Raw genomic sequence first — 14,421 nt, forward strand, 5'->3', positions numbered from 1 at the left:
TTGGGCACCTTTTTCTATCAAGTGTGCATTTCCTACAATAAACTTAAATTTCTTACTTTGCATACTCAGGTGTGACTCAGTGTGATGGCAGTCAGGGTAAGGTGTGCTGCAGATGGATCTATTGCTAAGCAAAGTGTCCACTAATACAGATAAACTCCAAACACTATTAGGGCATGACTTAGGGAGAGTTCTGAGGGCCAGAGGCAGGGGAGGGGCCTGCCTCTGGCCCCCAGGTCTGAGTTTCCTGAACCCATTTTAGATAAAGATCTCATGGCTGCTGGTGCTGCTTCAGAAATAAAGCAGTCATAGTCTCCATCCAGCCCCTCTCATGACAGATGGCTTGCAAGAGCGTGGCACACTGGAGTAGCTGAACACACTGCAGGGTGCTTAGATGAAACCAGAGATTTCACCATTTTGATGTTTGCATGATTTCCCCTTGCAAGTTTTTATTAATAGTGAATTATATAGCCCCCTGGCAGAACACATTATCAGCTGTGTTACAGCCCAATCATATCATCATTCTTATCCTCACATTATCCTCCATGTTTGATTGATACAGCTGTAAGAACATAGGAAGAGCCTGCTGGATCAGGCCATGTAGTCCAGCATACTGTTCTCACAGTGGCTAAGCAGAAACCTGTAATAAGCAAGAGCCCTTTCCCACCCTGTGGTTTCCAGCAACTGCCTCCAGCTGCGGAAGAAGAGCATAGTTAGTTACCATTGTGGCTAGCAATCACTGACAGCCTTCTCCTCCATGAATTTGTCTAATCCTATTTTAAAGCTGTTGAGGTTGGTGGCCATCACAGCCTCTGGTGGGAGCGAATTCCATAAGCAGATCGTCGTCTTCGTGATGGAGAGGATACTTGGTCTCCATGTGACTTTACCCTGTCTCTTATGGTACGAGGAACTCTGAAGGCAGCTTCCTCCATGGAACCGTCTTTATTGTAATACACATAACTGAATTGCCATATATTCCGGCGTATAAGACGACTGGGCGTATAAGACAACCCCCCAACTTTTCCAGTTAAAATATAGAGTTTGGGATATACTCGCCATATAAGAAATACGACCCGGCGTACAGTATAAGACGACCCCCGACTTTTGAGAAGATTTTCCTGGGTTAAAAAGTAATCTAATACGCAGGAATATGCAGTACATCTTTATTTCTACAACTGGCATAAGTGTTCCACTATACGTGCTTTTTTTGTTTCATGTATTGTTTATTTCACAATAAACATTACAATAAACATTACAATAAAACATTTACAATTAACATTACAATAAACATTTTTTTTGCAAATGACATAGTGTTCTTTCGTTATCCGCTTCTTTTATTTCACAAAATTTATACACTGTTTGATTGCAAACAGATCCTCTAAGCAGCTTACACAAAAAAACAAGAAATTGAAACATTAAAAGTGTCAGAATGTACTTGCAGTATGAACTCTGGGCTATTAGATTTGTAAGGTGCTTGGGGCAGAGACTGCCTTGTTCATTCCTGACCTTACAAGCTACTACAGTACCATTTTTGGGTGAACAGCAGAGTTTTTTATATATTAAAAAATGCTTCCAGTGAATGAACTGACAAATGAATTAATTGATTAAATGTTTAATGTAGAGACAGAAGGTGCTTAGTCAATTATGAGCTTAATCAACTTCACAAATACAAACAGACCTGAAATCTGAAACATGCAATGGAAGATTATAGTAGGGTGCCCAGGCTATGCAGAAGCTGGAGCTTTTATTCTCGGTTTTATCTCTGGATGATCCTTAGCAGGCAGTGGTGGTGTAAAGGCCCTGCGCCAGGGGCCCAATCCTCACAGGGATTTCTGACTGGAAGGCTTTCAGAGCCCTCTGGTACGATTCCTTGTCTTGGAAGGTGGAGAGGTGTGGACATATCTGGAAGGAGATGAGATGGACATTGGTCAAATTACCGTTGTTGCGGCAATGATTTTTAAAATTTAATTTGATAATGTACATGAAACAGAGAAAACAATTATAAAGATGGAAATTACGTAAAAGATGAAAAGCAAAACTATAAAATAAGCACATAGAATAAGCAAGGGACGCGTGTTCTGTTTCTGCCTGAGGCGAAACGGTAATGTAGCTGCCCTGCTGTTGCCTCGGCTTAACTGGGTTTTGTGCCACTTGCCTGCAAAGTGGCAGCAGTAGCTTCCACTGAGAGCTTGCAAGATTTCACCAAAAGCCAGAGCTGCTGCCAGTGGTGGGGTGGGCAGGGTCCCCATGGGGCTGCTGTCTCTTGGACTTTTGCCACCTTAGGTGGTTTCCTTACCCACCTGATGCATGGGCCGGTTCTGAGATCAAGTACACTTGCATATGGGTTGAATGACAAAGTCCAAGCCATCAACGAAAAAAAGCAAGTATAAAAGGTGCCTTCACGTAAATAAACATTATTATTATTATTATTATTTTGCAGATTTGCCAGGCTGCTGCTTAACGTTGTCTTGAAATGATGTTTTCACTGTATATGCAATAAAGGAATGCCAAATCATATAGAAAGGTTCTAGTCCCTGTCAAAATATCAAATTATGCATAGGTTTTTTCCATTATAAGTTCTACTGTATTCCAATATGAATGGTACCAAGTGTCCCATGTAAGTTTGGGGGCTGTTTTCCACTGAGTTGCAATTACTATTCAAGCTGCCATGATATTATTATGCTTATTATTATTATTATTATTATTATTATTATTATTACTTTTTAATCTCTTTTCTTACACAAAGGAACTCAAAGCGACTTAAAAACATGCATTAAAACCAACATAAAACAGAGTTAAAGCTAAAATCTAAAGCACCTCCATATTCACAAAAAAGGCAGGACTAAGACATCCTACTCGGAGACAGAGGCCATAAATGAGCCATGGAAGACAAGTGGATAATTGTGTAACTTTTCAGGTGGGTTTTCGATGTGTATCTACTAACTTCTTTTTTACAGCACAAGGTGGTGAACCTTTTCTAGTCTGAGGGCCACATTTCCTTTCAAGCAAGCTTTCAGGGACCACATCACAGTGGTGGATGGAGCCAGAAGCAAAAGTGGGTGGAGCCATGGATGGGGTGTGAGTGGGAGCTTACTGAAAGCTGCTTTGAGTTAATTGTATGGGAAAAGTGACTAAATAATAATAATAATAATATTAATACTGCTGTCAGGTAACATTTACATTTGTTGCTCTGGGCCCACCACCATCAGCACGTGGTCCCTGAAAGCTTGTCCACAGGGGATTATGGCCCTCTGCCTGAAAAATGTTCCCCACCCCTAAGTCAGGCAGAATGTGGAGCATGTAATGGAATAGAATTGTTTCTGCCAGTGTCCCTTGAGGGTAGCTGCTAGCCAGAGTAGACAGCACTGGTCTAGATCAGTGTTTCTCAACCAGTGTGCCTCCAGATGTTTTGGGACTACAACTCCCATCATCCCTAGCTAGCAAGACCAGTGGTCAGGAATGATGGGAGTTGTAGTCCCAAAACATCTGGAGGCACACTGGTTGAGAAACACTGCTCTAGATGCACCAACTTTCAACCTGGTCTGAGGCAGTTCCCTAGGAGAGGTCCAGGAGAATTAAGAGGCCAACCTGTTCTTGCCTGTTTTCAATGGTGTTTCCTTGCCTCTAACTATCCAACCTGCCCATGAGGCTTCCCACCCTCTGGGAATGGTTGATTAAGTCCTTTGTCTCGGGTCCATTTTGGGAACCTTATCCTACCATCATCAACAAGGCTTAATGAACTACTCCGATACCAAAGGCTAATTTTCTGATTGGCAGACGAACCTCCAGCTACAAAGATAATTGTGGACATTCAGGTATTAAGTCCTCAAATCTCATTAGAGCAGATCACTTGGCATTTTCCAAGTTAGATATCTAAATCCATAATTAGACTCCTGTATAATCAGGCTTTATTTCTTTCTTTTTTGAGGGTGAGGGTGGTAGATCTCCCTTGGCTCCCTTCGAACTAAGCAGGTAGACACTGTTAGGTTCTGCATCAATGTCATTTTCAGAATAGGAATTCCCAAACTGTCTGCTGTGTATGCTAAAAAAGAGGCATTGTTAGAGCCTTAATAATTAGAATAATGTAAACCCAAGGTGCCATTCACAGAGTGGAGTCTCTGTTGCATCTCTGCATGAGTCCCTGATCTGGCCTGGGCTCCTTTTTGTCAGGAATCATACCCAGTGCATGCTAAAATATGACGAGTCAGGTAGTGGTCGTGGGTAATTGGGGAAGAAGGTAGGGAGTGGGGAAGAAGGTAGGGAGGCCAACTGTAGGTGGTCAGAGCCAATGACAGGTGCAGCCACCACCCCCATCCTCCTCCAGCTGGTCCTCATCTTCTTACATCTAGTCCAGGAGTGACCCTTGTCTGTCAGCTTCCTCCCTCTTTGTCTCATGAGAACATCAAGAGAGCTCTGCTGGAACAGTCCAATGGCCCATATAGTCCAGCATCCTGTTCTTACAGTGGCCAACTAGTTCGAAACCCTCAACCAGAACCCAAGCACAAGAACACTCTCCCCTCCTGTGATTTCAAGCAAACAGTACTCAGAAGCATTACTGCCTCTGACCATAGCAATCGTGGCTAGTAGCCATCAAAAACCTTCTCCTCCATGAACTTGTCTAATCCTCTTTTAAAGTCATGTGGGTTGGTAGCTATCACTGCCTCTTGTGGGAGTGAGTTCCATAGTTTAAATATGTGCTATGTGAAGCAGTACTTCCTTTTATCTGTCCAACCTCGCTGGGTGTCTACGAGTTATCAGGGTGGCCCTTGTAGAAATTGGCAGGGAGGTGGATGTGGAGAAATGTTTTCAAGGCAATAGATGAAAAACGCAACTGTCAGGCTTAGTATGAGCAGCCGGCATGGTGGAATGCCTCTAATACAGACTAACACAGTGAATCATCACATCCAGCCATGAAACGCTGCTCTAGAGGCAGTGGTGGGAGAAAGTGGAAACTCTTTTACTCTGGCCAGATCATGCTGATTAGAAAGCACCAGAAAGCAGTCCTAATGTTTAAGGGGAAGATCTGGATTATTATGAACTTGGAGGACGATTTGAACTTTAGAAAAAAGACGGCAGTGGACAGTTGCGAGGAATTCCCAATTTCTTGAAGCATGGGAACCCAAATAAAAAATTCTTTAGATGATTTGGCATAACATTCGGTTTGATTGATATATATATGTGTATAATTTGAAATATTGAATGTGATATAATTGGTTTTAATTGGAAAATTAATAAAAATATTTTTTAAAAAAAAAGAAAAAAAGAAAAAAAAGAAAGCAGTCCTAATGTTTTTGTTTTGGTACAATAAGGTTTGAAAAGGTTAGGTTTATGTGAGCATCTGTGAGCCTTTCAGCAGTAGATACTCTCTGCCTCCTGAGTCTGCCAAATATTCTCCATGCAAATCAGTCCAGTTGTAATTCCCACATTATACTCTTGTTTGAGATTTCTCAGAGACAATTTTTTTCTTTGAATTCGTATGATCTGGTTTGATTCTTGGGAGCAAAATGCCTGCCTGGGCACGAACATTCCTAGTCTCAGCACCAGAGAGAAATAATGCTATTTATTTATTTCTCTGGAAAAAAATGAGAGCTTCTCTCATTATTAGGGGCACTTGAAAAGTATGGATTAATCCCAGGTCAGTCGTTAAAGCCACAGCAAGGGAACTTGAGGTTAGAGGTCTGTATCTGACAGCAGAAAGCGACAGGATTGTGCATTAAAACTGTCAGACCCTAATCACCCCTTGTTCTGCTTCTAAACTCTATATTGGCAAATAAAATGACATTTACTCTGTAACCCTTCTCTCTCCAGCTGTGACACACACATGTATACCCTGCCAAATGTGTAGAGGATCCTGAACCCCACAGCTCTGGCTGCTTTAATAGTGGACACTCAGGGCTACACCCGTCTTTTCTTAACACAGGAATGTGGAGGTGGGCTTTTTTCACTGACAGCACCATTGTTGTGCAATGCCTACCCTGCAGAAATGGGAGAGCCCCATCAGCATTGGCATTCCCCTGGCTACTGAAGTCATGCCTGTTTAGACAACTGTTCCCTTGACCTCCCAACTTGACCTGAACCTCCTCATTGAATAATTTCAATTGTTGCATTGTTTTGCTATGCTGTTTAAAGGTTTGTTGTATTGCAAACTTTAATTTTTGATGTTTTAAACATTCTGACAGAATTCTTGTATATTTTAATTACATGTAGATTTATTTTTACCAGTGGTTTTACACTTTTAAACCTCTTGGAAGCCTTTTTGGAATGTGATATATAAATAACCGTGTTTTCCCTTTTTTAAGAAACTGTCTTATAACTTTTTTCCTCAAAAAAACACAGGGGGCTTACTTTCGGTGGGATGTCTTATTTTTTTATTACCGGTATGGTTTTTACAGCTCAGGGCACTGGCTCAGGGCGCTGCTGGGCTCTCTTGAGTGCTCGGCGCTGCAGCAGCCACCGGTTCCGGGTGGCGGGGTGGCAGGTGTCCTTGGCTGGGCCAGGCGGAGGCCACTGGCTCAGGCACTCCGCCTGCCGCTGCAGGGCGCTCAAAGCTCCTTGGCCGGGCCAGGCAAGGAAGAAGCAGTGAGCCCAGCAGTGGTGGCAAGCATAGAAGTGGCAGGGACGGCGGTGGATGAGAAGGTGGAGCGCGGGGATGCAGCCAGCAAGGCGGGAGCGCGATCAGCTGTCAAGTGGCGCTCTTGGAGCTGATCGCGCTCCTGCAGTGCCAGCCGCATTGTGACTCTGTGAGCGGAGGTGCCTGTGGGGGTTGGTTTCCGCGGTGCGGAAGTATGGCTTATTTTCGGGGTATGTCTTACATTTCTCAAATGCTTAAAAACCCTGTCATGGCTTACTTTATGACTACGTATTTTAAAAGGGGAAACAGGGTACCATACATGCTTCCACACACAGGGTCAGTGAGACGAGCCCCCCGCAGTGTGCCTTTTTGTCACCCCCCATAGATGACACCCAGGGTGGACCACCCCCACAGCCCCCATTCCTACACTCCTGTTTCTCCTCACAGTTACAACAGGCTTAAGGGCAAACACACATGCAAGTGGTGCGATTTGGCCCTCCCTAGACCATGCCAAGCCAGGAGAGCTGCGATTGGTGTGCTCTGAATATTTTGTGCCAAATACCCATCCGATGTCTCAATGCATGAGGAAGATGCACAGCCAGACAGAAAACACTGAAATGGTGATATGCCCCTCACCCCACAAAACTAAACAAAACAAACCTCTCTTATCCACAGAAAAAGGAGCAGATTGTGAAGATAAGCCGTGCTAAATCCTGACTTGGTGACGTGCTAGCTTTCCCAGGGCGGTGAGTTTTTGATGTGGCAGGGAATGCTCAAGCACAGCTTCCCGCCTCCTGCATACCATGAGCGTTCCCCCTGAATGCATACATTGCTCCGGAGTGCTTGAGGCCCTCTGCCTCTGGCCTCATAGGGCTGGTACTTGTTGTGAGTGTTTTGTTGCTGTTGTTGTTGTTAAGGCACCTACTAATTTGAGTTTCTTCCATGGCAAACCCATCTCTTATTTTTGTGGCCTGGGGGAGTTTAAAGACATGAGGCCTTTATCGGAGAAGGGAACAACAGTGTCGCCCCTGGAACCCGGAAACACACAGATGTGCTCAGGTACACACCCTATGCCACATCTCTCTGTATATATATACACACACACACAGATGCAAATGATATCCGCAAAAGCCATCACTTGCGAGGCTTGGCAGAAAATAATGAGAAACACTAAATCTTTTATAAGGTCAACACTCGAGCAGCTGTCAAACAAGAAAAGATTTTAGCGGGAAAGGCGGGAGAAAAAAAAAACTTCCATCGCCTCATTAAGCCCTACAAGCCTGGGCCTGGCGTGGTGAGGAGACGCCGGGGCGCCTCCGTTTTGTGTCAGTAATTTGTGGCGGAGGAGGCGGAGGTACCATGCAACAGCCAGTGCCGAAGGGGCCTAGGGGGAAGCTGGGGGATCGTTAGCGCGCCAGGCGCGGCCTCGGTTCCTAATTGGAACCATTGGGCATTATCAACGGAGATTTTGCTTCGGATGCCTGACAGCTAGCGTGGCCCAGAATGATCGCCCACTTGTCAGTGTAAAAGACCATTAAAAACAGACCATTTTGATTTAATTGGAGGCGGTGCGCTGGGGGGCTCAGGTGAGAAGCCTCATCAGCTGATGGCGGCTGCGGAGGCCCTTTTAAAAAAATCCTTGGTATTGATGTGTTCTCAGACTTTTCTATACCCCCCCACGTCCCTTCAACCCCCCCTCCTTTTCATAAACTGTCTGGGAGTGAAAGATCGGTCTCCATCACGCCAAGAGCCACCTTCAATAGGGTTGTCAACAAATGCTGTGACAAGTGGCAGAGAGCGTGGTAGCAGGTATTTAAAAATATATATATTTGAGAAAGCTGATGTTATCTCTGTCTGCAACAGAACCAAACTCAGGAAAAGTACACGTGATCAGAGGGCCACCGTTGGTCAATCCCTCTCTCAACTGTACTCTTTTTGGCACCCTATAGAAGCATTTTTGTTTAGGCAAGCCTATTATAATCTGCGGGAGGCAGTGCAAGACAGGAGTGCCTGGCGTGCTATGGTCCATGGGGTCACGAAGAGTCGGACACGACTAAACGACTAAACAACAACAACAATTATAATCTAGTGCATTTATATCCCACCACTTCCCCCAATGAGTTCACGGTGGCATACATGGTTCACAACCCTGTGAGGTAGGCTAGGCTGAGAGGCAGTGACTTGCCCCAAGGTGCTATGGGGATTTGAACCCCGGTATTCCAAGGGGTTCAATGTCCAACGAGTTTTCTTGGCAGGCATACTGGAGTGGCTTGCCAGTTCCTTCTCCAGGTGGATCACGTTTAGTCAAAACTCTCCACTATGACCTGTCCATCTTGGGTGGCCCTGCATGGCATAGCTCATAGCTTCTCTGAGTTATTCAAGCCCCTTCGCCACGACAAGGCATTGATCCATGAAGGGGATGCTCACTGGAAGGACGGATCCTGAAGCTGAGGCTCCAATACTTTGGCCACCTCATGAGAAGAGAAGACTCCCTGGAAAAGACCCTGATGTTGGGAAAGATTGAGGGCACTAGGAGAAGGGGACGACAGAGGACGAGATGGTTGGACAGTGTTCTCGAAGCTACGAACATGAGTTTGACCAAACTGCGGGAGGCAGTGCAAGACAGTAGTGCCTGGCGTGCTATGGTCCATGGGGTCACGAAGAGTTGGACACGACTAAACGACTAAACAACAACATCAACAACATTCCAAGTCCTAGTCCAACATGCCAACCATTATGGCGCACTGACTCAGGTGTTTAGAAAGCTGGTGTGAATTTAATCCGCTTGTCTAAATTTTATTAAATAGATAATAGTAAATAATGCCAGAACTTGAATGTTGGAAGTTTCTGGGTGGAAGAAAGGCAATACTTTATCACACTGTTCACACTAATACTCCCTCAGTAGATAGTGATGGTCACCAGGTTTGGATGGCTTTAAGAGATGATTACACAAATCAATGGATGATGCTACTGATGACTAATGTGGCCCCTGCAAGGTTGCCCAGAAGGTAAGGCTCCTCATCCCTGAAACAAGAGGCCTGTTCCTGCAAACAGGACACATTGACTGCCTCATGTGTTCCCTCAATATCCACAAACTCCCCTTATGAACTTTTTATATGAGATGGCTTGTCAATGGGTCCCCTTCTGAAACGGTTCTGTCATGTAGAAAGAACAGAAAATGGAAAATCCCAACAGTAAGCAAGACAACCTATACTGACCCACTGTGTAGCAACTCCAACTCATTTTAAAACAAAACAGACTTTTAATTTCCTGACATGGAGGGCCCAGGAGGATGGTGTGAGCGCTGCTTGTTGACTGAGTTCTAAAATATCACACCCCTCCTTCTGAGAAATTGAGGAAATGTAAAAATACATTCTCTCTCTCTCTCTCTCTCTCTCTCTCTCTCTCTCTCTGTGTGTGTGTGTGTGTGTGTGTGTGTGTGTGTGTGTGTGTGTGTTAAACTTCCATTGTTTGTTTTCAGGAAGAATGTGGCTGTGAGTTAGTATCAGATCCTGCAGTGGGTGTCAAATTCTGATGACTAGGATTGTTCTGGAAAAGTTGATAGAGTGGACCTCATTCACAATCCAATTGTTGATGAGGAGGCTGATTTGGTCTGTATCACTGAGACTTGAATGAGCAGCGTGGAGTTGGTCTCAGCCAGCGGTGCCCACCTGGGTACTCAGCACTGCATCAGGGCAAACTTGAGGGTTCAAGAAGGGGAGTTGCTGTGGTCTATAAAGATTCTTGTATCCATTGGGAGCTTGATTCCAATGTTACAGCAAATGACTCTCAAGGGGTGTCCAGAACATTGTCTAGTCCTGTTGAATTGCATGAGTTTCAGGTGGTAAGGTTTGAGGATGTGGGCAAGGTACTTGGATCAGTCAAGACAACCACATGTACGATGGACCCTTGCTGCTCTTGGCTGATAAAACTAGCAGAGAGGAGACAGCTGCCTGGGCCAGGAAGGTGATGAATGCCTCTTTGTGAGACAGAGAGGTCCCTGCCTGCTTGAAGGAGGTAGTGGTAAAACCACTCCTTAAGAAGCCCTCACTGGATTTGGAAAATCTAAGTAATTACCAGCCAGTTGACAATCTCCCTTTCTTGGGCAAAACTCTTGAGTGGGTAGCCATGGACCAGATGCAGGCAATCTTGGAGGAAACTGATTTTCTACATACACGTCAATTGGGATTTAGGCCTGGTTTTGGCACAGAAACCACTTTGGTCACCCTGTATGAAGTCAGGAAAGATACAAGGGAAATGTGTCACTATCAATTGTCCTTGTCTCTTAGCATCCTTCTGGAGCAACTACCCAAGCTGTGGGTGGGTGGCACTGATTTGCAGAAGTTCCAGTCCTACCTTTCAGAGGGTGATGCTTGGGGGATGCTCTTTGGTCCTGTGGAGCCTCTAATGTGGGGGTTTTTCTCTAGGTTAAATTTTATCCCGTATGCTGTTTTAACTTCTACATGAAACCACTGAGTGGGGTCATCTGGAGCTTTGGAGTACTTTGTCAGCAATATGCTGATGACACACAGCTCTATTCCTTTACAACTGCAAGCGAGGCAGTGGATGTGCTGGACTGTGGGCCTGCCTTGGCAATGGGCTGCCAACAAACTGAAGCTCAATCCAGATAAGGCACTGTTAGTGGGTGGTTCCCTAGACCGGATGGATGGAAGGTTTCCTGTTCTTGTTGGGGTTACAGTCCCTCTGAACGAGCGGTTATGTAGCTTGAGGGTACTTCTGTCACTTGAGGCTTGGGTCACCATGGTGGTGCAGAGTGCCTTCCATCAGCTTCTGCTGTGCCCCTAAATGGACAGGGATAGCCTAACTTCTGTCATCTTTGGTCTGGTCACCTCTAGGTTAGATTACTCCAATGTGTTATATGTAGGGCTGACTCTGAATACAGTCTGGAAACTTTAGTTGGTGCAGAATTCAGCATCCAAGTTTGAGCATATGACACTACTCCCGGCCCGACTACACTGGCTGCCAATTAGTTTCTGGGTCCGATTCGAGGTGCTGGTTTTGACCTATGAAGCCTTAAACAGCTGAGAATCACAATATCTCAAGGACCGCATCTCTGCATATGAACCAATCTAGTTGGCATCTGCTGGTCTCAGAGGACAATGGTGGAGTACACCTTTGGGAGTGAAGTCAAACTGTTGGAAGGTTGCAGTGTCTGCTGTGGTTGTAGAGACTGATACAGGTGACACATGCTTTGTTGCAGCTGGGGCAGATGAAGGCGCCCGGTTGTGCTACTGCAGATGCACCATGGTAGGTAGTTTTTTCCTCTCTGCAATCTTCCCAGTGGTCATTCCTCCTCTGGCTACAGCTATGGTTGTATGAACCTGCCTGTCTGTCTCCAGGCATTGCGGTCAGCTGCAAGGGATTCACAAATGGAGGGGGTGATGTTGCCAACCTTCATGTCATGTTTACAGACATCTTTGTAACATAGATTTGGTCTGCTAACAGGCCTGGTGCCTGAAGCCAGCTCCCCGTAGAGCACGTCCTTGGGGATCCTGCCATCTTCTATTTTGTAGATATGACCAAGCCAACATAGATGTTGCTGAGACAGGAGTGTGAACATGCTGAGAATGTGGGCTTGGGAGAGCACATCTTTGTTTGAGACTCTGTCCTACCATGCGAGGCCCAAAATCTTCCTGACGCAGCAAATACAGAAGGTGCTGAGGCGTTGTTCTTGGCAGGTGTAAGTTGCCCACAACTCACTACCAGAAAGCAGCATGCTCAACATGTAAGCCTGGTAGACCTTCACTGGACGTTAGCATCACATTCTCCCATGTCCTTTTGGAGGGGCGAGCCACTGCCGTAGCTGCCTTGCCAATGAACCAACCAAGACCCTGCAATCATCACCTGAGGCTCTTCTTCATGTATCTCCTCTGTGACAGCTCCAGAGGATGTCAGAATGTGAATGAGCCTTCTCTGCTGTGGCTTCCCACTTGTGGAGTGCCCTCTCAAGGGAGGCTTGCCTAGTGCTTTCATTACGTATCTTTAGGCAGCTTTATACATTCTTTTAAATGTGCTTGTGGGAAGGGGGTTATTGAGTTGTTGCCATTAACTTTTATTTCTATAGTGCTCTTCATTTGAAGATCACAGGGTGGTTTACTATATAAAAACACTAAAAAATGCATACTGTCATCTGTCATGGATGCTTTAGTTGAGATCCATGCACTACAGGGGGTTGGAATGGATGACCCCCAGGGTCACTTCCAACTCTACAATTCTATGATACCGTAATAAAAAAACCAAAAAGAAACAATACCCCATAGCTTGTTTAATTGACCAAAGGCCTTTATATGTAAGCACTTATGCATTTTGTGTTCTCGTTTTGTATTTTTATGTTGTGAACTGCCCTGTGATATTTGGATGAAGGGCAGTATACAAATTAAAAGAATAAACAAACAAACAAACAAATAAATAAATAAATAATAAAGCATTATCATACGACTTTAAGGAATCATGGCTTCCTCCAAAGAAATATGGGAGCTGTAGTTTATTAAGGGTGTTGAGAGTTCCTAGGAGGCCTTGTTTCCTCTCACAGAGCTACAATGGCCAGAATTCACCAGGAAAAGGGATGGATTCTTAAACCACTCTGGGAACCGTACCTTCTGAGGGGAATAGGGTCTCCTAACAACTCCCAGCACCCTCAACAGACTACAGCTCCCAGGATCCTTTGGGAAGAAGCCATGACTGGTAAGATAATGCTTTAAATGTATGTTATAGACATATGTTACACAAAGCTCCTTTGCTTGCTTTCTTGGAGGTTGTTAGCCGGAATAGACAGGATGCTAATTTTCTCCTATTCCCAAAGAGTTATGTGATGCTAAGCAATTGCTGCTGTGTCTGCACTGGCAGATATACTACAGTTCAGCAACTTTTGCTAATCCAGTGCACCTTCCCCCCGCCTGTTCCTGATAGGTCAGTGAACTGGCGGGGAAACAAGCAAGCCCCGTAGGGTCCCAGGAGGCACAAATTAGGGCTATTTTCCCGCAAAGAGACGTCCAAATATGAACCAAATCGGAACGGCGGCATGAAAATCCTGTAAATCAAACGGTTGGCTTAATAGCATGTGCCATTATTCTGGGGCACTGGGGCCTGAACTCTGCATCCAAATGCGAAAAAATATTCAATTTGTCTAGCCTTTAGTGACTGAATGACTGTGTAATGTCACAGAGGCTTGGCCCGGAGGGCAGGAAAGGTGGACAGACAGCAATTAAGTGGGCAGTGGGGTGGGGGGCAGGAGAAGGGTTTCAGTTGCAGAGAAATCCTTCTGCGTGGTCCAGGAGGATGAATGAATGAATGAATGGTTTGTTTGTTTGTTTATTTATTGCATTTATATCCCACATTTCCCTCTAAGGAGTTTAAGGTGGCACATATGTTTCATCTCCCCCATGATTTAATCCCCGCAACAACCTTGTGAGGTAGGTTATAAGCTGAGTGAGGCAGTGACTTGCTTAACATCACACCCAGTGAGCTACATAGCCAACTGCAGTGTTTGTGTGTATGTTGAACCCCAGTCTCCCAGATCCTTGTCTTCATGTAATCCCCACAACAACCCAGGGAGGTAGGTTAGGCTGAGAGTGAGTCACTGGTCCAACGTCACACAGTGAGCTTCATCACCAAGTGGAAATTTGAAGGCTGGTCTCCCAAGTCCCAGTCAGGGACACTAAACACTACACCAGGCATGGGTGAAGGCAACTAGAGTGATGGGGTGGCATTAGTTGTGTTAGCCTACATGCTCCCCCCCCCGATAACACAGTGCATAGTTTAGGAATGCAGAAGCTTTTACAGCCCAAGGTCTGCATGCCCCTCGGAGCAACCTTCCGTGGGCAGGAGGGGCA

General features: G+C 45.3%; 1 protein-coding gene across 1 annotated transcript in view; it reads right to left on the reverse strand.

Annotated features, from left to right (window-relative positions):
- Positions 1-255: 255 nt before the first annotated feature.
- CFAP77 (cilia and flagella associated protein 77) overlaps positions 256-14,421 on the reverse strand; it is a 94,976-nt gene continuing 80,810 nt past the window's right edge. The window contains exon 6 of the mRNA XM_035102217.2: positions 256-1,899. Within this exon, the coding sequence (XP_034958108.1) occupies positions 1,771-1,899 (129 nt within the window). The 3' untranslated portion in view covers positions 256-1,770. The remainder of the gene's footprint in view (positions 1,900-14,421) is intronic.

Source organism: Zootoca vivipara, chromosome Z (assembly GCF_963506605.1).
Source record: "Zootoca vivipara chromosome Z, rZooViv1.1, whole genome shotgun sequence".
In the NCBI taxonomy this organism is placed as follows: Eukaryota; Metazoa; Chordata; class Lepidosauria; order Squamata; family Lacertidae; genus Zootoca; species Zootoca vivipara.